This window comes from Patagioenas fasciata, chromosome 38 (assembly GCF_037038585.1).
Source record: "Patagioenas fasciata isolate bPatFas1 chromosome 38, bPatFas1.hap1, whole genome shotgun sequence".
Lineage (NCBI taxonomy): Eukaryota > Metazoa > Chordata > Aves > Columbiformes > Columbidae > Patagioenas > Patagioenas fasciata.
Genome location: NC_092557.1, coordinates 1,557,436 through 1,585,038, shown reverse-complemented (window position 1 = coordinate 1,585,038; position 27,603 = coordinate 1,557,436). Strand labels below are relative to the sequence as shown.

Below are 27,603 nucleotides of genomic sequence, written 5' to 3'. Positions count from 1 at the left end.
GTCACGGGGAACGCGGCTTTATTGAATGGGAGGGAGCGGGGAAGGGGGCGGGGCCAAGCGAGGCCACGCCCACAGAGCCCAGGACCGGGTCCTAGCGCCGCGGGTTCGAATCCGAGCGGCTCCCAGTGCTCCCAGTTCGCTCCCAGTGCTCCCAGTTCGCTCCCAGTGCTCCCAGTATGGGCCGAACCGGGTCCCAGTGCTCCCAGTAACAGCCCAGTGCTCCCAGTATGAACCCAGTGCTCCCAGTATGGACCTAATTGGCTCCCAGTATGGACACAAGTGGGTCCCAGTGTTCCCAGTATGGACCCAATTGGCTCCCAGTGCCCTCCCAGTGCTCCCAGTATGGACCCAACTGACTCCCAGTGCTCCCAGTATGAACCCAATTGGCTCCCAGTGCTCCCAGTATGAACCCAATTGGCTCCCAGTAACAACCCAGTGCTCCCAGTATGGACCCAATTGGCTCCCAGTAACAACCCAGTGCTCCCAGTATGGACCCAAGTGGCTCCCAGTGCCCTCCCAGTGCTCCCAGTATGGACCCAATTGGCTCCCAGTCCTCCCAGTATGGACCCAACTGGTTCCCAATGCTCCCAGTATGAACCAAATTGGCTCCCAGTGCCCTCCCAGTGCTCCCAGTATGAACCCAACTGGCTCCCAGTGCCCTCCCAGTGCTCCCAGTTCGCTCCCAGTGCTCCCAGTGCTCCCAGTTCCCATCACCCCCCATTGCTCCCCATAGGGGGCTCCCCCCTCCTCCTCCTCCTCCTCCTCCAGGGGGCGCCCCCAGGGTTCCCAGTCTCCCCAGGCCCCGCCCCTTCCGGGGTGGGCGTGGCCTCGAACTGCAGCTCGCCGCTGATTGGCCCCAGCTCCGGGCTCTCCAGGGTCACCACCAATCGGCGGGGGCCGGGCCGGAGGGCCGTGATTGGCTGGCGGAGGCGCACGGTCTGCCCCGCCCCCACCGGGCTGGGGAGAGGGGGCGGGGTCAGCGGGGTCATTGACCCACAGGGACCCCATTGATCCCATTGACCCCATCGCCCCCCATTGCCCCCCATTGCCCCCATTGCCCCACTGATCCCCATTCCCCCCATTGACCCCCATTGACCCCCATTGCCCCCATTGCCCCCATTGATCCCCATTGACCCCATTGCCCCCCATTCCCCCCATTGACCCCCATTGACCCCCATTACCCCCATTGCCCCCATTGCCCCATTGCCCCCATTGCCCCCATTGCCCCCATTGCCCCCATTGCCCCATTGCCCCCATTGCCCCCATTGCCCCCCATTACCCCATTGCCCCCATTGCCCCCATTGACCCCATTGCCCCCATTGACCCCATTGCCCCCCATTGCCCCCCATTGCCCCCATTGCCCCCATTGCCCCCCATTGCCCCCATTGCCCCCATTGCCCCCATTGCCCCATTGCCCCCATTGCCCCCATTGCCCCCATTGCCCCCATTGCCCCCCATTGCCCCCATTGCCCCCATTGCCCCCCATTGCCCCCATTGCCCCCCATTGCCCCATTACTCCCATTGCCCCCATTGCCCCCCATTGCCCCCCATTGCCCCCATTGCCCCCCATTGCCCCATTGCCCCCCATTGCCCCCATTACCCCCATTGCCCCCATTGCCCCCATTGCCCCCATTGCCCCCCATTGCCCCCCATTGCCCCCATTGCCCCCATTGCCCCATTGCCCCCATTGCCCCCATTACCCCCATTGCCCCATTGCCCCCATTGCCCCCATTGCCCCCATTGCCCCCATTGCCCCCATCACCCCCATTGCCCCCATTGCCCCATTGCCCCCGCTCTCACCCCACACGTGCGGGTTTGGGGCAGGAGATCCCCGCCCCCTCCATCCTCAGGGTGGCCCCGCTCAGGGGGTCGGGCAGGGGGTTCATGAACACGACCTGGACGGGCGTTTCCTGCCCAACCGCGGCGGGCGCCAGGAGCTGGGGGGACCCAGGCGTTCGGGAGGGACCCAGGAGTGCCCCAATGGACCCAATGGGGGAGTTGAGGGACCCAGGAGTGCCCCAATGGAACCCAATGGGGGAGCTGAGGGACCCAGGAGTGCCCCAATGGAACCCAATGGGGGAGTTGAGGGACCCAGGAGTGCCCCAATGGAACCCAATGGGGGAGTTGAGGGACCCAGGAGTGCCCCAATGGAACCCAATGGGGGAGTTGAGGGACCCAGGAGTGCCCCAATGGAACCCAATGGGGGAGTTGAGGGACCCAGGAGTGCCCCAATGGAACCCAATGGGGGAGTTGAGGGACCCAGGAGGGCCCCAATGGACCCCAATGGGGGAGTTGAGGGACCCAGGAGTGCCCCAATGGACCCAATGGGGGAGTTGAGGGACCCAGGAGTGCCCCAATGGAACCCAATGGGGGAGTTGAGGGACCCAGGAGGGCCCCAATGGAACCCAGTGGGGGAGTTGAGGGACCCAGGAGTGCCCCAATGGAACCCAATGGGGGAGTTGAGGGACCCAGGAGTGCCCCAATGGAACCCAATGGGGGAGTTGAGGGACCCAGGAGTGCCCCAATGGAACCCAATGGGGGAGTTGAGGGACCCAGGAGTGCCCCAATGGACCCCAATGGGGGAGTTGAGGGACCCAGGAGTGCCCCAATGGAACCCAATGGGGGAGTTGAGGGACCCAGGAGTGCCCCAATGGAACCCAATGGGGGAGTTGAGGGACCCAGGAGTGCCCCAATGGAACCCAATGGGGGAGTTGAGGGACCCAGGAGTGCCCCAATGGAACCCAATGGGGGAGTTGAGGGACCCAGGAGTGCCCCAATGGAACCCAATGGGGGAGTTGAGGGACCCAGGAGTGCCCCAATGGAACCCAGTGGGGGAGTTGAGGGACCCAGGAGTGCCCCAATGGACCCAAATAGGGGACCCAGGAGTTCAGGGCTTGGGATGGGGAAAAGGGACCCAGGAGTGCCCCAATGGACCTGGGAATTCGGGAGGGACCCAGGAGTGCCCCAATGGACCCAGAAGGTTGGGAGGGACCCAGGAGTGCCCCAATGGACCCAGGAGTGCCCCAAGGGACCCAGGAGTGCCCCAATGGACCCAGGAGTTCGGGAGGGACCCAGGAGTGCCCCAAGGGACCCAGGAGTTCGGGAGGGACCCAGGAGTGCCCCAAAGAATCCAGGAACTTGTGAGGGACCCAGGAGTGCCCCAGGGACCCAGGAGTGCCCCAATGGACCCAGCAGTTCAGGAGGGACCCAGGAACTTGTGAGGGACCCAGGAGTGCCCCAAGGGACCCAGGAGTGCCCCAATGGACCAAGGACTTCAGGAGGGACCCAGGAGTGCCCCAATGGACCCAGGAGTTTGGGAGGGACCCAGGAGTGCCCCAAGGGACCCAGGAGTTCGGGAGGGACCCAGGAGTGCCCCAAGGGACCCAGGAGTTCGGGAGGGACCCAGGAGTGCCCCAAGGGACCCAGGAGTGCCCCAATGGACTCAGGAGTGCCCCAGGGACCCAGGAGTGCCCCAATGGACCCAGGAGTGCCCCAGGGACCCAGGAGTGCCCCAATGGACCCAGGAGTTCGGGAGGGACCCAGGCGTTCCCCAAGGGACCCAGGCGTCCGGGCCCCGCCCCCTCACCGTGATCGTGAGCTCCGGTTGGTGCAGCCGCACCCTCAGCTCCTTGGCCAGGACCTGCCCGGTTTCCTCCACCGAAGCGGCCGCCGTCAGCTTCAGGGCGTCCTGGTCCCCGATGTGGGGCCGATATTCGGGGTACGGGACGGCCATGGGCACCGTGGTGGCTGCGGGGAGGGACCCAGGCGTCCGGGAGGGACCCAGGAGTGCCCCAATGGAACCCAATGGGGGAGTTGAGGGACCCAGGAGTGCCCCAATGGAACCCAATGGGGGAGCCAAGGGACCCAGGAGTGCCCCAATGGAACCCAATGGGGGAGCCAGGAGTGCCCCAATGGAAGCCAATGGGGGAGTTGAGGGACCCAGGAGTGCCCCAATGGAAGCCAATGGGGGAGTTGAGGGACCCAGGAGTGCCCCAATGGAACCCAATGGGGGAGTTGAGGGACCCAGGAGTGCCCCAATGGAACCCAATGGGGGAGTTGAGGGACCCAGGAGTGCCCCAATGGAACCCAATGGGGGAGTTGAGGGACCCAGGAGTGCCCCAATGGACCCCAATAGGGGACCCAGGAGTGCCCCAATGGACTCAAATAGGGGACCTAAGGGACCCAGGAGTGCCCCAAGGGACCCAAATAGGGGACCCAGGAGTTCGGGAGGGACCCAGGAGTACCCCAAGGGACCCAGGAGTGCCCCAATGCAACCCAATAGGGGACCCAGGAGTTCAGGGCTTGGGATGGGGAAAAGGGACCCAGGAGTGCCCCAAGGGACCCAGGAGTTTGGGAGGGACCCAGGAGTTCGGGAGGGACCCCGGAGTGCCCCAAGGGACCCAGGAGTGCCCCAAGGGACCCAGGCGTCCGGGCGCTCACCCTCCCCGGGGCTCAGGGCCCTGCGATGCTGTTCGGATCTGAACGGGGTCCCCGTGACCCCCGTGTAGCGCACGGCGGCCAATGAGAGGCGGAGTTTGAGGGTGCGAGGCTCCGCCCCCTCGTTGCGCAGGGTGACCCGCAGCTCCAGCTCCGCCCCCGCCACCGCCGGCCCCGCCCCCAGGCTCATGGCCACGCCCCCCGGCGAGGGGGTGGGCACCCCCTGGGGGCGGGGCCGGGAGCCGTGGGCGGTCGCCGTGGCAACGGCGCGACGTTCGGCGTCAGAGCCTGGGGGCAATGGGGGTCAATGGGGGGCAATGGGGTCAATGGGGGTCAATGGGGGGCAATGGGGGCAATGGGGGCAATGGGGCAATGGGGGTCAATGGGGGCAATGGGGGCAATGGGGGCAATGGGGGGCAATGGGGGGCAATGGGGGGCAATGGGGGCAATGGGGGGCAATGGGGGTCAATGGGGGCAATGGGGCAATGGGGGCAATGGGGGGCAATGGGGGTCAATGGGGGGCAATGGGGGCAATGGGGGGCAATGGGGGGCAATGGGGGGCAATGGGGGCAATGGGGGCAATGGGGGTAATGGGGGGCAATGGGGGGCAATGGGGGGCAATGGGGGCAATGGGGGGCAATGGGGGGCAATGGGGGGCAATGGGGGCAATGGGGGCAATGGGGGGCAATGGGGGCAATGGGGGCAATGGGGGGCAATGGGGGCAATGGGGGGCAATGGGGGGCAATGGGGGGCAATGGGGCAATGGGGGCAATGGGGGTCAATGGGGGGCAATGGGGCAATGGGGGCAATGGGGTCAATGGGGGGCAATGGGGCAATGGGGGCAATGGGGGGCAATGGGGCAATGCGGGGCAATGGGGGGCAATGGGGCAATGGGGCAATGGGGGGCTATGGGGGGCAATGGGGGGCAATGGGGACAATGGGGGACAATGGGGGGCAATGGGGGCAATGGGGCAATGGGGGCAATGGGGTCAATGGGGGCAATGGGGGGCAATGGGGGGCAATGGGGCAATGGGGGCAATGGGGGCAATGGGGATCAATGGGGGCAATGGGGGCAATGGGGGGCAATGGGGGTCAATGGGGGCAATGGGGATCAATGGGGGCAATGGGGGCAATGGGGATCAATGGGGGCAATGGGGGCAATGGGGGGCAATGGGGGCAATGGGGGCAATGGTGGCAATGGGGGGCAATGGGGGGCAATGGGGCAATGGGGGCAATGGGGGGCAATGGGGGCAATGGGGGCAATGGGGGCAATGGGGGCAATGGGGGGCAATGGGGGGCAATGGGGTCAATGGGGGGCAATGGGGGCAATGGGGGCAATGGGGGCAATGGGGGGCAATGGGGGGCAATGGGGGGCAATGGGGGCAATGGGGGCAATGGGGGGCAATGGGGGGCAATGGGGTCAATGGGGGCAATGGGGGGCAATGGGGGCAATGGGGGGCAATGGGGGGCAATGGGGCTCAATGGGCGTCCACGGCGACCAATGGCGCTCAGCGGTGGGCGTGTCCCTACCCTCGGGGTGTTTGTATTGGTCGGTGACGTCCAGGCGCGCGCTCGACCCCGCCCCCAGCGTGCTGATTCGCCGCCCGATGGCCCCGCCCTCCACGTGCACCACGGCGAATCCCCCCCCGGGCTGCCGCTGCCAATAGACTTTGTCGCTGTTCACCTGCGGACACGCCCCCCTCATTAGCATAAACCACGCCCCCTCGTATGGCCCCGCCCACCCCCCCCCACCCCTAAGCCCCGCCCACCTCGGCGAAAACGAAGGGGGTGTCGTATTTGAGGAAGACGTCGCCGTTCTTGACGGCGGCCACCGAGCAGGGACCGCAGCAGAACAGCCCTGTAGACACCAGTATAAACCAGTATAAACCAGTATAGACCAGTATAGACCAGTATAGACCAGTATAGACCAGTATAGACCAGTATAAACCAATATAGACCAGTAGGAGCCAATAGGAAGCCATAATGGGCCTCTCCCGGCCTCCCCAGTGGCCCCAGGGGTCCCCCCAGTGCCCCCCAGTATAAACCAGTATAGACCAGTATGGACCAGTATAGACCAGTATAGACCAGTATAGACCAGTATAGACCAGTATAGACCAGTATAAACCAGTATGGACCAATATAGACCAGTATGGACCAGTAGGAGCCAATAGGAAGCCATAATGGGCCTCTCCCGGCCTCCCCAGTGGCCCCAGGGGTCCCCCCAGTGCTCCCCAGTATAAACCAGTATAGACCAGTATAAACCAGTATAGACCAGTATAGACCAGTATAAACCAGTATAAACCAGTATAGACCAGTATAGACCAGTATAGACCAGTATAAACCAGTATAAACCAATATAGACCAGTATGGACCAGTAGGAGCCAATAGGAAGCCATAATGGGCCTCTCCCAGCCTCCCCAGTGGCCCCAGGGGTCCCCCCAGTGCCCCCCAGTATAAACCAGTATAGACCAGTATGGACCAGTATAAACCAGTATAAACCAGTATAGACCAGTATAAACCAGTATAGACCAGTATAGACCAGTATAGACCAGTATGGACCAGTAGGAGCCAATAGGAAGCCATAATGGGCCTCTCCCGGCCTCCCCAGTGGCCCCAGGGGTCCCCCCAGTGCTCCCCAGTATAAACCACTATAGACCAGTATGGACCAGTATAGACCAGTATAAACCAGTATAGACCAGTATAGACCAGTATAGACCAGTATAAACCAGTATGGACCAATATAGACCAGTATGGACCAGTAGGAGCCAATAGGAAGCCATAATGGGCCTCTCCCGGCCTCCCCAGCGGCCCCAGGGGTCCCCCCAGTGCTCCCCAGTATAAACCAGTATAGACCAGTATGGACCAGTATAGACCAGTATGGACCAGTATAGACCAGTATGGACCAGTATGGGGCTTATGAGCCCTTTCTATGGCTTTTCTGAGCCCAAATGGGTCCCCAGGGGTCCCCCCAACACCCCCAAGCCAAACCAGTGCAAACCAGTATAGACCAGTATAGACCAGTATGGACCAGTGTGGGGCTTATGAGCCCTATTTATGGGTATTGTGAGCCCAAATGAGCCCCCTGGGGTCCCCCAAACACCCCCCAAGCCAAACCAGTGTAAACCAGTATAGACCAGTATGGACCAGTATAAACCAGTATAAACCAGTACCGCTGCTGGTCTCCTGGGGGGTGGCGTCCACCACCTGCCACCCGTCGTAGCCCTCGGGGAGGTCGGGGCGCTTCATCCAGCAATCGTTCCACACGTGGAAGTTCCTGCGGACCAGTATGGACCAGTATAAACCACTATAGACCAGTATAGACCAGTATAAACCAGTATAAACCAGTATGGACCAGTATGGGGCTCCCAGCCCCTCTAGGACCCATTCTGAGCCCCCACAACCCAACCCTGCCCTCCTGGGCACTCCTGGGTCCCAAATGGGCCCAAACCAGTACAAACCAGTATGGACCAGTATAAACCAGTATGGACCAGTATGGACCAGTATGGGGCTCCCAGCCCCTCTAGGACCCATTCTGAGCCCCCACAACCCAGCCCTGCCCTCCTGGGCACTCCTGGGTCCCAAATGGGCCCAAACCAGTACAAACCAGTATGGACCAGTATAAACCAGTATGGACCAGTATGGGGCTCCCAGCCCCTCTAGGACCCATTCTGAGCCCCCACAACCCAACCCTGCCCTCCTGGGCACTCCTGGGTCCCGAAGGAGCCCAAACCAGTATAAACCAGTATGGACCAGTATAAACCAGTATGGACCAGTATAAACCAGTATGGACCAGTATGGGGCTCCCAGCCCCTCTAGGACCCATTCTGAGCCCCCACAACCCAACCCTGCCCTCCTGGGCACTCCTGGGTCCCAAATGGGCCCAAACCAGTATAAACCAGTATGGACCAGTATAAACCAGTATGGACCAGTATGGGGCTCCCAGCCCCTCTAGGACCCATTCTGAGCCCCCACAACCCAACCCTGCCCTCCTGGGCACTCCTGGGTCCCAAATGGGCCCAAACCAGTATAAACCAGTATGGACCAGTATAAACCAGTATGGACCAGTATAAACCAGTATGGACCAGTATGGGGCTCCCAGCCCCTCTAGGACCCATTCTGAGCCCCCACAACCCAACCCTGCCCTCCTGGGCACTCCTGGGTCCCAAATGGGCCCAAACCAGTACAAACCAGTATGGACCAGTATAAACCAGTATGGACCAGTATGGGGCTCCCAGTCCCTCTAGGACCCATTCTGAGCCCCCACAACCCAACCCTGCCCTCCTGGGCACTCCTGGGTCCCAAATGGGCCCAAACCAGTACAAACCAGTATGGACCAGTATAAACCAGTATGGACCAGTATGGGGCTCCCAGCCCCTCTAGGACCCATTCTGAGCCCCCACAACCCAACCCTGCCCTCCTGGGCACTCCTGGGTCCCGAAGGAGCCCAAACCAGTATAAACCAGTATGGACCAGTATAAACCAGTATGGACCAGTATAAACCAGTATGGACCAGTATGGGGCTCCCAGCCCCTCTAGGACCCATTCTGAGCCCCCACAACCCAACCCTGCCCTCCTGGGCACTCCTGGGTCCCAAAGGAGCCCAAAGGAGCCCAAACCAGTACAAACCAGTACAAACCAGTATAAACCAGTACAGACCAGACCGAATCGGTGTTGAGGCGCTCCAGGGGCCGCATGTTCTCATCGAAATAGATGTCGGTGGTGAGCGAGACGTCGGTGTCGTGGGCCGAGTTGTAGTTGGTGACGGTTCGGGTGGGGACGCCCAGGCAGCGCAGGACTGTGTGGACCAGTATAAACCAGTATAAACCAGTACAAACCAGTATAGACCACTACGGACCAGTATAACCCAGTACCAAACCGGTATGAGCGCTGGGTGACCTATGGGGGTTCTAGCCCTATGGATTAGGCTTGTAGGGACACTGGGGGGCCTCTAGGGGGCGCTCACAGCCTCCCCAGCTCCCTCCCAGTATAAACCAGTATAGACCAGTATGGACCAGTATAGACCAGTATGGACCAGTATGGGATATGGGACTTGTTAGACCCCATTTATCCCACTTATAGGGACACTGGGGGGGCTCTGGGGGGCGCTCACAGCATCCCCAGACCCCTCCCAGTATAAACCAGTATGGACCAGTATAAACCAGTATGGGCCAGTATAAACCAGTACGGAACCGGTATGAGACCAGTATGGGATATGGGGCTTATAGGGACACTGGGGGGCCTCTAGGGGGCGCTCACAGCATCCCCAGACCCCTCCCAGTATAAACCAGTATGGACCAGTATAAACCAGTATAAACCAGTATGACCCCATTACCACTCCCAACCCATTATATGGGGTCCTAGAGCCCCCTGGTGGCTCGGGGGGGTCACCCAGCCCCTCCCTGACCCCCCCAGGACCCCTCCCAGTACAAACCAGTACAAACCAGTATAAACCAGTATGACCCCATTCCCACTCCTAACCCATTATATGGGGTCCTAGAGCCCCCTGGTGGCTCGGGGGGGTCACCCAGCCCCTCCCCGACCCCCCCAGGACCCCTCCCAGTACAAACCAGTATAAACCAGTATGACCCCATTACCACTCCCAACCCATTATATGGGGTCCTAGAGCCCCCTGGTGGCTCGGGGGGGTCACCCAGCCCCTCCCCGACCCCCCCAGGACCCCTCCCAGTACAAACCAGTACAAACCAGTATAAACCAGTATGACCCCATTCCCACTCCCAACCCATTATATGGGCTCCAAACGCCCCCTGGTGGCTCGGGGGGGTCACCCAGCCCCTCCCCGACCCCCCCAGGACCCCTCCCAGTACAAACCAGTACAAACCAGTATAAACCAGTATGACCCCATTCCCACTCCTAACCCATTATACGGGGTCCTAGAGCCCCCTGGTGGCTCGGGGGGGTCACCCTGCCCCTCCCTGACCCCCCCAGGACCCCTCCCAGTACAAACCAGTACAAACCAGTATAAACCAGTATGACCCCATTCCCACTCCTAACCCATTATATGGGCTCCAAATGCCCCCTGGTGGCTCGGGGGGGTCACCTGACCCCCTTGTGACCCCTCCCAGACCCCTCCCAGTACAAACCAGTATAAACCAGTATAAACCAGTATAAACCAGTATAAACCAGTACGAACCGGTGGTGACGACGCCGGCGAACACCCAGCACTGGCCGTAGCGCACGGGGGCTCCGGAGCCGTGGAACCGGCGCAAGATGGCGACCGAACCGGCCCAGGCCGAGGGGTTGGTGCCCTGGCTGTAGTCGCCCGTCCAGTTCCCAACCAGGACCCCGTTATCGTCCAACGAGTTCACCTGGGGACCCCAAAAACGGGGGGGGACCCCAAAAACGGGGGGGACCCCGATTTGGGGGGAAAAAGGGGGAAATTGGTTCAAAAAAGGGGGAAAAAACGGCACCAAAATGGCCGAAAACGGCGGGAAAATGGCGGGAAAATGGGCCTGGGTTGGGGCCTAAAGGGGCCTGAAAGGGCCTAAAGGGGCCTAAAGGGGCCTAAAATGGGCCCAAAATGGCGCAAAATGAGGGGAAATTTGACCCCAAAATGGGCCCAAAATGAGGGGAAATTGACCCCAAAATGGGGACAAAATGGCCGCCAAAAAGCACCGGAAATGGGCCCCAAAAAGCGCCTGGAAATGACCCAAAAATGACTGAAAATGACCCAAAAATGGCCTAAAATGGGCCTAAAAGGGCCTAAAGGGGCCTAAAGGGGCCTAAAAGGGCCTTAAATGGGCCTAAAAATGGTCCAAAAAAGGCCTAAAATGACCCAAAAAACCACCTAAAAATGGCCCCAAAATGGCCCCAAAAAGGCTCCAAAATGACCCAAAAAACCACCCCAAAATGCCCCAAAATGACCCCAAAAAGGCCCAAAAAATGGGCCTAAAATTGACCCCAAAAATGGCTCCAAAATGGCCCAAAAGTTCCAGCTAAAAATGCCCCAAAATGACCCAAAAATGGGCCCAAAATCGACATCAAAATGGCCCCAAAAAACACCTAAAAATGGCCCAAAATGACCCAAAAATGGGCCCAAAAATCCACCTAAAAATGGCCCAAAATGACCCAAAAATGGCCCCAAAATCGACATCAAAATGGCCCCAAAAAACACCTAAAAATGGCCCAAAATGACCCAAAAATGGGCCCAAAAAACACCTAAAAATGGCCCAAAATGACTCAAAAATGGGCCCAAAAAAACACCTCAAAATGGCCCCAGAAAACACCTAAAAATGGCCCAAAATGACCCAAAAATGGGCCCAAAAAACACCTAAAAATGACCCCAAAATGCCCCAAAAATGGCCCAAAAAAAACACCTAAAAATGCCCCAAAATGCCCCAAAAATGGCCCAAAAAACCCACCTAAAAATGGCCCCAAAAACCACCTAAAAAGGTCCCAAAAAGTCGCCAAAAATGCCCCAAAACGACCCCAAAAATGCCCCAAAATGCCCCAAAATTGCACCTCAAAATGGCCCCAAAACCACCTCAAAATACCCCAAAAAAAACACCTCAAAATGCCCCCAAAATGACCCAAAATGACCCAAAAATGGGCCCAAAACGGGCCTAGAAGGCCCAAAAAAGGCCCAAAAAAGGCCTCAAAAAGGCCCCAAAAAAGGCCCCAAAACCACCCAAAACCCCCCAAAAAAAGCCCCAAAAACCCCCTAAAAATTCCCCCACCCCCCCCCCAACCCCCCCCAACCCCCAAATTGACCCAAAACCCCCCAAATTCACCCCAAAATCGCTCACCATGGCGGACACCACGCGGGCGACCATGACGGGGTCCCCGCGGGCGCTGTGCGGCATCCCCCTCCGATCCAGGATGAACAAACAGGCCTCCAGCACCCCCGGTTCGAACTGGGGGGACCCCAAAATGTTAAGGGGGGGGTCCCCACGAATTGGGGGACCCCAAAAACCCCCAAAACGCCCCCAAAATGGCGAAAATCGACCCAAAAACGCCCAAAATCGGCCTAAAAATGCCCAAATTGCGGCCTAGAAGTCGGGAGGGAAAAGGGGTTGCAAACCCCCCCCAAAATGAGGTTTTAATGGGGGTTTTGGGGTCAAAGGGAAGCGGGGGGACCCCAAAATTATCGGGGGGGTCCCCCCGATCCTAAAAACCCCGAAAACGCCCCAAAAATTGACCCAAAAATGGGGAAAATCGGCCTAAAAATGGCGAAATTGCGGCCTAGAAGTTGGGAGGGAAAAGGGGTTGCAAACCCCCCCCAAAATGAGGTTTTAATGGGGGTTTTGGGGTCAAAGGGAAGCGGGGGGACCCCAAAATTATCGGGGGGGTCCCCCCGATGCCAAAACCCCCGAAAACGCCCCAAAAATTGACCCAAAAATGGGGAAAATCGGCCTAAAAATGGCGAAATTTCCCCAATTTAGGGGCAAATTTTGATGATTTGGGGCCCAAATTTCCCGATTTTGGGGGCAAAATTTCCCCAATTTGGGGTCAAAAAGTTTCCCCAAATTTTCCTGATGAAATTTCCCGATTTGGGGCCAAAATTTCCCCAATTTTGAGGTTGAAATTGTCCCAAATTTTCAGGGTAAAATTCCCCAAATTTTCTGGGCCAAAATTCCTCGATTTTGGGGCAAAATTTCCCCCATTTTGGGGCCAAAATTCCCCAAATTTTCAGGCCAAAATTCCCCAATTTTGGTTCCAAAATTCTTCCAAATTTCTGGGCAAAATTCCCCCAATTTCAGGGCAAAATTTCCCCAAATTTGGGGCCTAAATTCCCCATTTTTGGTCCTAAAATCCCCATTTTGAGGCCTAAAATCCCCAATTTGGGGCCTAAAATCCCCATTTTTGGGCCTAAATTCCCCAATTTGGGGCCTAAATTCCCCATTTCTGGGCCGAAATTCCCCATTTTTGGGCCTAAAATCCCCATTTTGAGGCCTAAAATCCCCATTTTTGGGCCTAAATTCTCCAATTTGGGGCCTAAAATCCCCATTTCTAGGCCTAATTTCCCCAATTTGGGGCCTAAAATCCCCATTTTGGGGCCTAAATCCCCCATTTTTGGGCCTAAAATCCCCATTTTGGGGCCTAAATCCCCCATTTTTGGGCCTAACTTTCCCATTTTGAGGCCTAAATTCCCCATTATTGGGCCTAAATTCCCCATTTTTGTGCCTAAAATCCCCATTTTTGGGCCTAACTTTCCCATTTTGAGGCCTAAATTCCCCATTTTTGGGCCTAAATTCCCCATTTTTGGGCCTAAAATCCCCATTTTGAGGCCTAAAATCCCCATTTTTGGGCCTAAAATCCCCATTGTTGGGCCCAAATTCTCCATTTTGGGGCCTAAATTCTCCATTTCTGGGCCTAAAATCCCCATTTCCGGGCCGAATCCCCCCATTTTTGGGCCGATCTTCCCAAATTTGGGGTCGAAAATTCCGAATTTTGGGTCGAAAAGCCCCGATTTCGTTACCTGCCCGTAGTTCCAGGCCCGCTCGGCGATTTGGTCCTCGGTGCCATAGAAGATTCGGCCGCTCTCGTTGAGCACAAACTCGTCCAGGTCGCTCGTGGGCTCCATGAACACCGAGTCCTCTGGGGGGAGAAAACACCCCCAAAATCACCCTTTGCACCCCAAAATTCACCATTTTCCCCTCAAAATTCGCAAATTTCGACCCCAAATTCATCAAATTCGCCCCAAATTTGACCAATTTCGCCCCAAATTTGAGGAATTTCGCCCCCGATTTCGCCCCAAATTTCGCCCCAAATTCCGCCCCAAATTTCCTCTCAGATTTGAGGAATTTTGCCTCAAATTTCGCCCCAAATTTCGCCCCAAATTGGACAAATTTCTCCTCAAATTTCGCCCCCAAATTGAGAAATTTTGCCGCAAATTTCGCCACAAATTTCACCTCAAATTTCGCCTCGAATTTCAGCCCAAATTTCACCCCAAATTTCACCCAAATTTGCCCCAAATTTCCCAAATTTCACCCCAAATTTCACCCCAAATTTCCTCTCAATTTCACCTCAAATTTCCCCCCAAATTTCCCCTCAAAATTCCCCCAAAATTGTCAAATTTTCCTCAAATTTCCCCCCAAATTTCCCCCCAAATTTCCCAAATTTCACCCCAAATTTCCCCAAATTCCCCCCAAGTTTCCCCCCAAATTTCACCTCGATTTTCCCCTCAAATTTCCCCCCAAATTCCCCAAATTTCCCCCAAATTTCCCCTTAAATTTCCCCTCAAATTTTCCCCAAATTCCCCCCAAATTTCCTCTCAATTTCCCCTCAAATTTCCCCTCAAATTTCCCCCCAATTCCCCCAAATTTCCCCCAAAATTGTCAAATTTCCCCCAAATTCCCCCCAAACTCCCCCAAATTTCCCCTCCAAATTTCACCCCAAATTTCCCAAATTTCACCTCAAATTCCCCCCAAATTTCCCCCCAAATTTCCCAAATTTCACCTCAAATTGTCCCCAAATTTCCCCCTAAATTCCCCCAAACTTCACCTCAAATTCCCCCCAAATTTCCCAAATTTCACCCCAAATTTCAATTTTGCTCCAAATTTCCCCCCAATTCCCCCCAAATTCCCCCCCAAATCTCCCCTCAATTCCCCCCAAATTTCCCCCCAAATGTCCCCAATTTCCCCCCAAATTTCACCCCAAATTCCCCCCAAATTTCCCCCCAAATCTGCCCCCAAATTTCCCAAATTTCCCCCCAAATTTCCTCTCAATTTTGCCCCAAATTCCCCCCCAATTCCCCCAAATTCCCCCCCAAATTCCCCCCAAATTCCCCCCAAATTTCCCCCCAATTCCCCCCCAAATCTCCCCTCAATTCCCCCCAAATTTCCCCCCAAATGTCCCCAATTTCCCCCCAAATTTCACCCCAAATTTCCCCCAAATTCCCCCCCAAATTCCCCCCAAATTTCCCCCCAAACTCCCCCAAATTTTCCCCCAAATTTCCCCCCAAACTCCCCCAAATTTCCCCCCAAATTTCCTCTCAATTTTGTCCCAAATTCCCCCCAAATTCCCCCAAATTCCCCCCCAATTTCCCCCCAAACTCCCCCAAATTTCCCCCCAAATTTCCTCTCAGTTTTACCCCAAATTCCCCCAAATTCCCCCCAAATTTCCCCCCAAATCTGCCCCCAAATTTCCCAAATTTCCCCCCAAATTTCCTCTCAGTTTTACCCCAAATTCCCCCAAATTCCCCCCAAATTTCCCCCCAAACTCCCCCAAATTTCCCCCCAAATGTCCCCAATTTCCCCCCAAATTTCCCCCCAAACTCCCCCAAATTTCACCCCAAATTTCCTCTCAATTTTGCCCCAATTTCCCCCCAAATTTCCCCCCAAATTTCCCCCCAAATCTGCCCCCAAATTTCCCAAATTTCCCTCCAAATTTCCTCTCAATTTTGCCCCAAATTCCCCCAAATTCCCCCCAAATTCCCCCCAAATCTCCCCTCAATTCCCCCCAAATCTCCCCTCAAATTACCCCAATTTCCGCCCAAATTCCCCCCCAAATTTCCCTCAAATTTCCCCCCAAACTCCCCCAAATTCCCCCCCAAATTTCCTCTTAATTTTGCCCCAAATTCCCCCCAAATTTCCCCCCAAATTTCCCCCCAAACTCCCCCAAATTTTCCCCCAAATTTCCCCCCAAACTCCCCCAAATTTCCCCCCAAATTTCCTCTCAGTTTTGCCCCAAATTCCCCCAAATTTCCCCCCAAATTCCCCCCAAGTCTCCCCTCAATTCCCCCCAAATTTCCCCCCAAACTCCCCCAAATTTCCCCCCAAATTTCCTCTCAATTTTGCCCCAAATTCCCCCAAATTCCCCCCAAATTTCACCCCAAATTTCCCCCCAATTTCCCCCAAATTTCCCCCCAAATTTCCCCCAAATTTCCCCCCAAATTTCCCCCAAATTCCCCCCCAAATTTCCCCCCAAATTTCCCCCCAAATGTCCCCAATTTCCCCCCAAATTTCCCCCCAAACTCCCCCAAATTTCCCCCCAAATTTCCTCTCAATTTTGTCCCAAATTCCCCCCAAATTCCCCCAAATTCCCCCCCAATTTCCCCCCAAACTCCCCCAAATTTCCCCCCAAATTTCCTCTCAGTTTTACCCCAAATTCCCCCAAATTCCCCCCAAATTTCCCCCCAAATCTGCCCCCAAATTTCCCAAATTTCACCCCAAATTTCCTCTCAGTTTTACCCCAAATTCCCCCAAATTCCCCCCAAATTTCCCCCCAAATTCCCCCCAAATCTCCCCTCAATTCCCCCCAAACTTCCCCCCAAATTACCCCAATTTCCCCCCAAATTCCCCCCAAATTTCCCCCCAAATTTCCCCCCAAACTCCCCCAAATTTCCCCCCAAATTCCCCCAAATTCCCCCCAATTTCCCCCCAATTTCCCCCCAAATCTCCCCTCAATTCCCCCCAAATTTCCCCCCAAATGTCCCCAATTTCCCCCCAAATTTCCCCCCAAACTCCCCCAAATTCCCCCCCAAATTTCCTCTCATTTTTGCCCCAAATTCCCCCAAATTCCCCCCAAATTCCCCAATTTCCCCCCAAATCTCCCCTCAATTCCCCCCAAATTTCCCCCCAAATTACCCCAATTTCCCCCCAAATTTCACCCCAAATTTCCCCCAAATTCCCCCCAAATTTCCCCCCAAATTTCCCCCCAAACTCCCCCAAATTTCCCCCCAAATTTCCTCTCATTTTTGCCCCAAATTCCCCCAAATTCCCCCCAAATCTGCCCCCAAATTTCCCAAATTTCCCCCCAAATTTCCTCTCAATTTCGCCCCAAATTCCCCCCAAATCCCCCCAAATTCCCCCCCAATTTCCCCCCAAATTCCCCCAAATCTCCCCTCAATTCCCCCCAAATTTCCCCCCAAATTTCCCCCAAATTCCCCCCCAAATTCCCCCCAAATTTCCCCCCAAATCTCCCCTCAATTCCCCCCAAATTTCCCCCCAAACTCACCCAAATTTCCCCCCAAATTTCCTCTCAATTTTGCCCCAAATTCCCCCAAATTCCCCCCAAATTCCCCCAAATTTCCCCCCAAATTCCCCCCAAATCTCCCCTCAATTCCCCCCAAATCTCCCCTCAAATTACCCCAATTTCCCCCCAAATTTGCCCCCAAATTTCCCCCCAAACTCCCCCAAATTTTCCCCCAAATTTCCCCCCAAACTCCCCCAAATTTCCCCCCAAATTTCCTCTCAATTTTGCCCCTAATTCCCCCAAATTTCCCCCCAAATTCCCCCCAAATCTCCCCTCAATTCCCCCCAAACTTCCCCCCAAATTACCCCAATTTCCCCCAAATTTCACCCCAAATTTCCCCCAAATTCCCCCCCAAATTTCCCCCCAAACTCCCCCAAATTTCCCCCCAAATTTCCTCTCAATTTTGCCCCAAATTCCCCCAAATTCCCCCCAAATTCCCCCCCAAATTCCCCCCAAATCTCCCCTCAATTCCCCCCCATATCCCCCCCAAACCCCCCCCCTTCCCCCCCCCACCCCCCCCCCCCCCCCCCCCCCCCCCCCCACCCCCCCCCTCCCCCCCCCCCCTCACCAGGACACCACGGATTGAAGAGCAGGACGAGCTCATTTCCGGCGCTGAAAGGGGCCCCGAATTCCCCTTCCCGGGTCCGGGTCTTCACGCTCACCCGGTACCGACCAATGGGAGCGTCCGGAGGCGCCGATAGGTTCAACAGCAGGGCGTGGCCCCCTGGCCCCGCCCCTTCCTCCTCCTCTCCCGCCTTTTCCGCCGTCCAACCCGTGGCCGAGCGCTCGCCCAATGGGATCAGGACGTGGGTGCCCTTGGAGACCTGGGGGGCGGGGCCTAAGGGAGAAGGGGGCCAATCAGAGATGGCCTGGGTCAATATGGCCCTACGGGGCCCCATAGAGACCCATAGAGACCCATAGAGACCCATAGAGACCCATAGAACCCCATAGAACCCCATAGAGCCCCATAGAGACCCATAGAACTCAATGGAGCCCCATAGAGTCCCATAGAGCCCCATAGGACCCCATAGAACCCAATGGAAGCCCACAGGACCCCATAAAACCCCATAGGATCCCATAGAGCCCCATAGAGGCCCATAGAACCCCATAGAGACCCATAGGACCCCATAGAGACCCATAGAGACCCATAGAACCCAATGGAAGCCCATAGAGCCCCATAGAACCCCATAGGATCCCATAGAGCCCCATAGAACCCCATAGAACCCAATGGAGCCCCATAGAGCCCCATAGGACCCCATAGAACCCAACGGAAGCCCATAGAGCCCCATAGAACCCCATAGGACCCCATAGAGACCCATAGGACCCCATAGAACCCCACAGAGACCCATAGAGACCCATAGAGACCCATAGAACCCAATGGAAGCCCATAGAGCCCCATAGAACCCCATAGGATCCTGTAGAGCCCCATAGAACCCTATAGAACCCCATAGGACCCCATAGAGACCCATAGAGACCCATAGAACCCAATGGAAGCCCATAGGACCCCATAGAACCCCATAGAGACCCATAGAGACCCATAGAACCCCATAGAACCCAATGGAGCCCCATAGAGCCCCATAGGACCCCATAGAACCCAACGGAAGCCCATAGAGCCCCATAGAACCCCATAGAGACCCATAGAGACCCATAGAACCCCATAGAACCCAATGGAAGCCCATAGGACCCCATAGAGCCCCATAGAACCCCATAGGAGCCCCATAGAGCCCCATAGAACCCAATGGAAGCCCATAGGATCCCGTAGAGCCCCATAGAGACCCATAGCGCCCAATGGAAGCCAATGGAAGCCAAAGGAACCCAATGGAAGCCAATGGAAGCCTCTAGAACCCCATAGTGCCCCATAGAACCCTCTAGAACCCCATAGAGCCCAATGGAGCCCAATGGAGCCCAATGGAACCCAATGGAGCCCAATGGAACCCAATGGAGCCCCATAGAACGCTCTAGAACCCCATAGCTCCCCATAGAGCCCCATAGCACCCCATAGCGCCCCACAGTGCCCAATGGAAGCCAATGGAAGCCAATGGAGCCCAATGGAGCCCAATGGAAGCCAATGGAGCCCAATGGAAGCCAATGGAAGCCAATGGAAGCCTCTAGAACCCCATAGTGCCCCATAGAACCCTCTAGAACCCCATAGAGCCCAATGGAGCCCAATGGAACCCAATGGAACCCAATGGAACCCAATGGAAGCCAATGGAAGCCAATGGAACCCAATGGAAGCCAATGGAACCCAATGGAGCCCAAAGGAACCCAATGGAAGCCAATGAAGCCAATGGAACCCAATGGAGCCCCATAGAACGCTCTAGAACCCCATAGCTCCCCATAGAGCCCCATAGAGCCCCATAGCGCCCCACAGCACCCAATGGAAGCCAATGGAACCCAATGGAAGCCAATGGAAGCCAATGGAAGCCAATGGAAGCCTCTAGAACCCCATAGTGCCCCATAGAACCCTCTAGAACCCCATAGAGCCCAATGGAGCCCAATGGAACCCAATGGAGCCCAATGGAACCCAATGGAACCCAATGGAAGCCAATGGAGCCCCATAGAACGCTCTAGAACCCCATAGCTCCCCATAGAGCCCCATAGCGCCCCATAGCGCCCCATAGCGCCCCACAGCTCACCCAGCAGCAGCTCCACGCAGAGGGCGTCGCCCTCGGGGTCGAAGGGGCGGGGCAGCAGGAGGCGGAGCTCGAAGGGTTGGCCCCGCCTCACCACCAGCAGGGGGCCGGCGAAGGCCGCCGTGTGGTGAGCGACGCGATTGGCTGCCGAGCCCAGCACCAGCCCCGTGGGGACCAATAGGCCTGCGGGGGAGAGAGAGAGGTCGAAATCTGCCCGGCAACCGGGCTCCGGGGGCCTCGAAACCGTCTTTTTATGAATGGGGAGCCTTGAAACCGCCTTTAATATTAATGGGGAGCCTTGAAACTGCCTTTAATATTAATGGGGAGCCCCCAAAATGTCTTTAGTATTAATGGGGAGCCCCAAAAATACCCCCATGGGGACCAATGGGAAGAGATGGAGGTCGAAATCTGCCCGGCAACCGGGCTCCGGGGGCCTCGAAACCGTCTTTTTATGAATGGGGAGCCTTGAAACCGCCTTTAATATTAATGGGGAGCCTTGAAACTGCCTTTAATATTAATGGGGAGCCCCAAAAATGTCTTTAGTATTAATGAGGAGCCCCAAAAATACCCCCATGGGGACCAATGGGAAGAGATGGAGGTCGAAATCTGCCCGGCAACCGGGGTCGGGGGGGTCTCAAAACTGCCTTTAATATTAATGGGGAGCCTTGAAACTGCCCTTAATATTAATGGGGAGCCTTGAAACTGCCTTTAATATTAATGGGGAGCCCCCAAAATGTCTTTAGTATTAATGGGGAGCCCCAAAAATACCCCCATGGGGACCAATGGGAAGAGATGGAGGTCGAAATCTGCCCGGCAACCGGGGTCGGGGGGGCCTTGAAACCGCCTTTAATATTAATGGGGAGCCTTGAAACTGCCCTTAATATTAATGGGGAGCCTTGAAACTGCCTTTAATATTAATGGGGAGCCCTCAAAATGTCTTTAGTATTAATGAGGAGCCCCAAAAATACCCCCATGGGGACCAATGGGAAGAGATGGAGGTCGAAATCTGCCCGGCAACCGGGCTCCGGGGGCCTCGAAACCGCCTTTTTATGAATGGGGAGCCTTGAAACCGCCCTTAGTATTAATGGGGAGCCCTCAAAATGTCTTTAGGATTAATGGGGAGCCCTAAAAGTGCCTTTGATATTAATGGGGAGCCCCAAAAATGCCCCCCATGGGGACCAATAGGCTTGCAGGGAAGAGATAGAGGTCGAAATCTGCCCGGCAACCGGGCTCCGGGGGCCTCGAAACCGTCTTTTTATGAATGGGGAGCCTTGAAACTGCCCTTAATATTAATGGGGAGCCCCAAAAGTGCCTTTGCTATTAATGGGGAGCCCCAAAAATGCCCCCCATGGGGACCAATGGGCTTGCGGGGAGGAGATGGAGATCGAAATCTGCCCGGCAACCGGCGGAAATCTGCCCGGCAACCGGTGGGAAAAGGGGGTTCAGGGGGGCCTTGAAACTGCCTTTAATATTAATGGGGAGCCCCAAAACCCCCAATTCTCACTATGGGGACCCCCAAACCCCATAGAACCCAATGGGGACCCCCAGAACCAAGGGGGACCCTCAAACCCCATAGAACCCAATGGGGACCCCCAGACCCCCATAGGGACCCCAAAGCCCATTGAACCCAATGGGGACCCCAGACCCCCATAGAACCCCATGGAGACCCCAGACCCATAGACCCCAATGGGACCCCAACCCCATAGACCCCAATGGGGACCCCCAGACCCATAGAACCCAATGGGACCCCAGACCCATAGAACCCAATGGTGACCCCAACCCCATAGAACCCAATGGGACCCCAGACCCATAGAACCCAATGGTGACCCCAGACCCATAGAACCCAATGGGGACCCCAACCCCATAGAACCCAATGGGACCCCAGACCCATAGAACCCAATGGAGACCCCAGCCCCATAGAACCCAATGGGACCCCAGCCCCATAGAACCCAATGGGACCCCAGCCCCATAGAACCCAATGGGACCCCCAACCCCATAGAACCCAATGGAGACCCCAGCCCCATAGAACCCAATGGGACCCCAGCCCCATAGAACCCAATGGGACCCCCAACCCCATAGAACCCAATGGAGACCCCAGCCCCATAGAACCCAATGGGACCCCAGACCCATAGAACCCCATTGAACCCAATGGGGATCCCAGACCCATAGAACCCAATGGGGACCCCAATAGAACCCAATGGGGACCCCCAACCCCATAGAACCCCATAGACCCCAATGGGACCCCAGACCCATAGAACCCAATGGAGACCCCAGACCCATAGAACCCCATTGAACCCAATGGGGATCCCAGACCCATAGAACCCAATGGGGACCCCAATAGAACCCAATGGAGACCCCAGACCCATAGAACCCCATAGAACTCAATGAGACCCCAGACCCATAGAACCCCATAGAACCCAATGGGACCCCAGCCCCATAGACCCCAATGGTGACCCCAGCCCCACAGAACCCTATGGGGCGCCCCATAGCGCCCACCTGGGTGCACCCGCTGTGGGGGGCGGGTCCCGGGCACCTCCCCCGGTTGGGGGTCCCAATCTTCCCGCCCCGCCCGGCGACAGCAGCCGCAGCAACCGGCCAATCGGCGCCAGAGCCCGCGGGGGGCGGAGCCTCGGGGGGCGGAGCTTGAGGAGGAAGGGGGCGGAGCTTCCGGAAGGGGGCGGAGACTGGCGGCCGCCCAGCGGCCCCGGTCCAATCGGGGGTCGGCGTCCGGCATGGGGCTGTGGGACCAGTAGGGACCAGTATGGACCAGTATGGACCAGTATGGACCAGTATGGACCAGTATGGACCAGTATAGGTCACTATGGACCGATACCAGTATAGACCAGTATAAACCAGTATGGACCAGTATAAACCAGTATGGACCAGTATAGACCATTATAGATCAGTAGGAACCAGTATAGACCAGTATGGACCAGTATAGACCAGTAGGAACCAGTATGACCAGTATAGACCAGTACAGACCAGTATAGACCAGTATAGACCAGTATAGACCATTATAGACAAGCAGGAACCAGTATAAACCTGTATAGACCAGTATGGACCATTATAGACCAATAGGAACCTGTATGACCAGTATAGACCAGTATGGACCAGTTAAGTCCATTATGGATTAGTAGAGACCAGTATGGACCAGTAGGAACCACCATAGACCAGTATAGACCAGTATAAACCAGTATGGATTAGTAGAGACCAGTAGGAACCAGTATAGACTGGGATGGACCAGTATAAACCAGTAAAGATCAGTGTGGACCAGTATAAACCAGTAGAGAATAGTACAGACCAGTTAAGACCAGTATAGACCAGTATGAACCATTATAGACCAGTAAGAACCAGTATAGACCAGTAAGAACCAGTAAGAGCCCCTGGAACGGCCCATTAAGCCCTCCAGTCCCTTCCCAGTATAAACCAGTATGAACCAGTACAGCCCATTGAGCTCCAGTATGGACCAGTATATACCAGTATAGACCAGTATGCACCAATACGACCCCCATTGAAGCCTCTGGAGCCCTCCCAGTATAAACCAGTAAGGCCCAGAGCGACCAGTATGAATCACACAGGAAACCAGTATAAACCATTATAAACCATTATAAACCAGTATGGACCATTATAAACCAGTAAGAGCCCTCAAACCACCCACTGAAGCCGCCCAGTTCCTCCCAGTATGGACCAGGAACCCCTCCCAGTATAAACCAGTAACACCCAGTACAACCCAGTATGGACCAGTAAGCCCCAGTATAACCCAGTATAAACCAGTAAGACCCAGTATGGAGCACTAAGACCCAGTATAAACCAGTAAGACCCAGTACAACCCAGTATAACCCAGTAAGACCCAGTACAACCCAGTATAGACCAGTAAGTCCCAGTATAACCCAGTAAGACCCAGTACAACCCAGCATGGACCAGTAAGTCCCAGTATAACCCAGTAAGACCCAGTACAACCCAGTATAGACCAGTAAGACCCAGTATGGAGCAGTAAGCCCCAGTACAACCCAGTATAAACCAGTAAGACCCAGTATGGAGCAGTAAGACCCAGTACAACCCAGTATAAACCAGTAGGACCCAGTATGGACCAGTAAGACCCATTATAGACCAGTAAGACCCAGTATAACCCAGTATAACCCAGTAAGACCCAGTACAACCCAGTATAGACCAGTAAGTCCCAGTATAACCCAGTAAGACCCAGTACAACCCAGTATAAACCAGTAGGACCCAGTATGGACCAGTAAGACCCATTATAGACCAGTAAGACCCAGTATAACCCAGTATAACCCAGTAAGACCCAGTACAACCCAGTATAGACCAGTAAGTCCCAGTATAACCCATATAGACCAGTAAGACCCAGTACAACCCATATAGACCAGTAAGACCCAGTACAACCCAGTATAGACCAGTAAGTCCCAGTATAACCCAGTAAGACCCAGTACAACCCATATAGACCAGTAAGACCCAGTACAACCCAGTATGGACCAGTAAGCCCCAGTACAACCCAGTATAAACCATTAAGACCCAGTATGGACCAGTAAGACCCATTATAGACCAGTAAGACCCAGTACAACCCAGCATGGACCAGTAAGACCCAGTACAACCCAGTATAACCCAGTAAGACCCAGTACAACCCAGCATGGACCAGTAAGACCCAGTATGGACCAGTAAGACCCATTATAGACCAGTAAGACCCAGTATAACCCAGTATAGACCAGTAAGCCCCAGTACAACCCAGCATGGACCAGTAAGCCCCAGTATAGACCAGTAAGCCCCAGTACAACCCAGTATAAACCATTAAGACCCAGTATGGACCAGTAAGACCCATTATAGACCAGTAAGCCCCAGTATAACCCAGTATAGACCAGTAAGACCCAGTATAACCCAGTAAGCCCCAGTACAACCCAGTATGGCCCAGTAAGCCCCAGTATAACCCAGTAAGACCCAGTACAACCCAGTATAACCCAGTAAGCCCCAGTACAACCCAGTATGGCCCAGTAGCCCCTCCCAGTGCTCCCAGTCCCTCCCAGTTTGGCCCCGCCCCCCCCGCAGGGACCCAGGCGTCCGGGCGCGTTCCAGCCCGACCAGTTCCCCCAGTTTGCCCAGTGACCCCTCCCAGTGCTCCCAGTCACTCCCAGTTTGCCCAGTGACCCCTCCCAGTGACTCCCAGTGACCCCTCCCAGTGCTCCCAGTAACCCCCAGTTGCCCCCCAGTAGCTCCCAGTTACCCCCCAATGACTCCCAGTAGCTCCCAGTTACCCCCCCAGTACCTCCCAGTTGCTCCCAGTAACTCCCAGTAACCCCCAATTACCCCCCCAGTACCTCCCAGTAACCCCCAGTTACCTCCCATTAACTCCCAGTTACCCCTCCCAGTGCTCCCAGTAGCTCCCAGTTACCCCCCCAGTATAACCAGTGACCCCCCCCAGTAACTCCCAGTGTCCCCCAGTATCTCCCAGTAACCCCCATTGACTCCCAGTAACTCCCAGTTACCCCCAATAACTCCCAGTTACCCCCCCAGTATCTCCCAGTTTAACCAGTGACCCCCCCCAGTAGCTCCCAGTGCCCCCCATTGACTCCCAGTAACTCCCAGTTACCCCCCCAGTATCCCCCAGTTACCCCCAGTTTGCCCAGTAAACCCCTCCCAGTGCTCCCAGTATCCCCCAGTTACCCCCCCAGTCTCTCCCAGTATAACCAGTGACCCCCCCACTGCTCCCAGTTACCCCCCCAGTCTCTCCCAGTATAACCAGTGACCCCCCCAGTGCCTCCCAGTTACCCCCCAGTCTCTCCCAGTATAACCAGTGACCCCCCCACTGCTCCCAGTTACCCCCCCAGTCTCTCCCAGTATAACCAGTGACCCCCCCAGTGCCTCCCAGTAGCTCCCAGTTACCCCCCCAGTACCTCCCAGTGCCCCCCAGTCGCTCCCAGTTACCCCCCAGTCTCTCCCAGTATAACCAGTGACCCCCCCAGTACCTCCCAGTAGCTCCCAGTTACCCCCAGTTTACCCACTAAACCCCTCCCAGTTCTCCCAGTATCCCCCAGTTACCCCTCCCAGTGCTCCCAGTGCCCCCCAGTCCCCCCCAGTTCCCTCCCATTAACTCCCAGTTACCCCCCAGTACCTCCCAGTAGCTCCCAGTAACCCCCAGTAACCCCCCCATTAACCCCCAGTTTGCCCAGTAAACCCCTCCCAGCGCCCCCCAGCGCCCCCCAGCGCCCCCCAGTGCCCCCCAGTTCATCCCAGTTCATCCCAGTTCACCCCAGTACCTCCCAGTCCGTCCCAGCGCTCCCCGCCCGTCCCAGCGCTCCCGTAAATGAGTGGGCGAGGGGGGCGTGGCCTGGTCAGGAAGGGGCGTGGCCAGGGCGGGGGGACACGCCCCCCCGTATTGCGCAACAGCCACTGAGGGACGAGGGGGCGTGGCCTGAGGGGCTCCCATTGTTCCCTATGGGCTCCGTATTTGGCAATGGGGGGGGTTCCTATGGGTCCCTATGGGGCAGGGGGGGTTCCTATGGGTCCCTATGGGGCAGGGGGGGTTCCTATGGGTCCCTATGGGTCCCTATGGGGCAGGGGGGGGTCTATGGGGTCCCTATGGGGTGGGGGGGGTCTATGGGGTTCCTATGGGTCCCTATGGGGCAAGGGGGTCTATGGGGGTCTATGGGGGTCTATGGGGTCCCTATGGGGCAGGGGGGTCTATGGGGTCCCTATGGGTCCCTATGGGGCAGGGGGGTCTATGGGGGTCTATGGGGTCCCTATGGGGCAGGGGGTTCCTATGGGTCCCTATGGGGCAGGGGGGGTCTATGGGGTCCCTATGGGTCCCTATGGGGCAGGGGGGGTCTATGGGGTCCCTATGGGTCGCTATGGGGCAGGGGGGGGTCTATGGGGTCCCTATGGGTCCCTATGGGGCAGGGGGGTTCCTATGGGTCCCTATGGGGCAGGGGGGGTCTATGGGTTCCTATGGGTCCCTATGGGGCAGGGGGGGTCTATGGGGTCCCTATGGGTCGTTATGGGGCAGGGGGGGTCTATGGGGTCCCTATGGGTCCCTATGGGGCAGAGGGGTTCCTATGGGTCCCTATGGGGCAGGGGGGTCTATGGGGTTCCTATGGGGTCCCTATGGGGCAGGGGGGGTCTATGGGGTTCCTATGGGTCCCTATGGGGCAGGGAGGGTCTATGGGGTCCCTATGGGTCCCTATGGGGCAGGGAGGGATCTATGGGGTCCCTATGGGTCCCTATGGGGCAGGGGGGGGTCTATGGGGGTCTATGGGGTCCCTATGGGTTCCTATGGGGCAAGGAGGTTCCTATGGGTCCCTATGGGGCAGGGGGGGTCTATGGGTCCCTATGGGTCGCTATGGGGCAGGGGGGGTCTGTGGGGCAGGGGGGGTTCCTATGGGCCCCTATGGGTCCCTATGGGGCAGGGGGGTTCCTATGGGGGTCTATGGGGCAGGGGGGGTTCCTATGGGCCCCTATGGGTCCCTATGGGGCAGGGGGGGTCTATGGGGTCCCTATGGGGTGGGGGGGTCTATGGGGTTCCTATGGGTCCCTATGGGGCAGGGGGGGTCTATGGGTTCCTATGGGTCCCTATAGGGCAGGGGGGTCCCTATGGGTC

At 56.5% G+C, this 27,603-nt stretch overlaps 1 protein-coding gene across 1 annotated transcript; it reads right to left on the bottom strand.

Annotated features, from left to right (window-relative positions):
• Position 1: 1 nt before the first annotated feature.
• On the bottom strand, positions 2 to 26,587 carry TGM1 (transglutaminase 1). The gene is made up of 15 exons (XM_071801392.1): positions 26,267 to 26,587; positions 22,500 to 22,741; positions 20,007 to 20,186; positions 17,939 to 18,208; positions 13,874 to 13,992; positions 12,201 to 12,308; positions 10,589 to 10,763; positions 9,094 to 9,232; positions 7,608 to 7,711; positions 6,207 to 6,295; positions 5,968 to 6,121; positions 4,441 to 4,725; positions 3,587 to 3,747; positions 1,801 to 1,937; positions 2 to 957 (listed from the first exon to the last, which is right to left on the bottom strand). Exons 1-15 carry the CDS (start codon positions 26,434 to 26,436, stop codon positions 711 to 713), a joined length of 2,580 nt encoding a protein of 859 aa, XP_071657493.1. The 5' UTR covers positions 26,437 to 26,587; the 3' UTR covers positions 2 to 710.
• Positions 26,588 to 27,603: the final 1,016 nt, after the last annotated feature.

What these genes read in the sequence shown, in the direction of transcription:
- TGM1 (XM_071801392.1), bottom strand. Translation starts at nt 26,436, where the DNA reads ATGGGAGCCCCTCAGGCCACGCCCCCTCGTCCCTCAGTGGCTGTTGCG. An exon ending in CCCCCTTCGTTTTCGCCGAG is followed by an intron (nt 6,122 to 6,206) that starts GTGGGCGGGGCT and finishes GCGTGTCCGCAG; the next exon opens with GTGAACAGCGACAAAGTCTA. An exon ending in CCCAAACCCGCACGTGTGGG is followed by an intron (nt 958 to 1,800) that starts GTGAGAGCGGGG and finishes CCCTCTCCCCAG; the next exon opens with CCCGGTGGGGGCGGGGCAGA.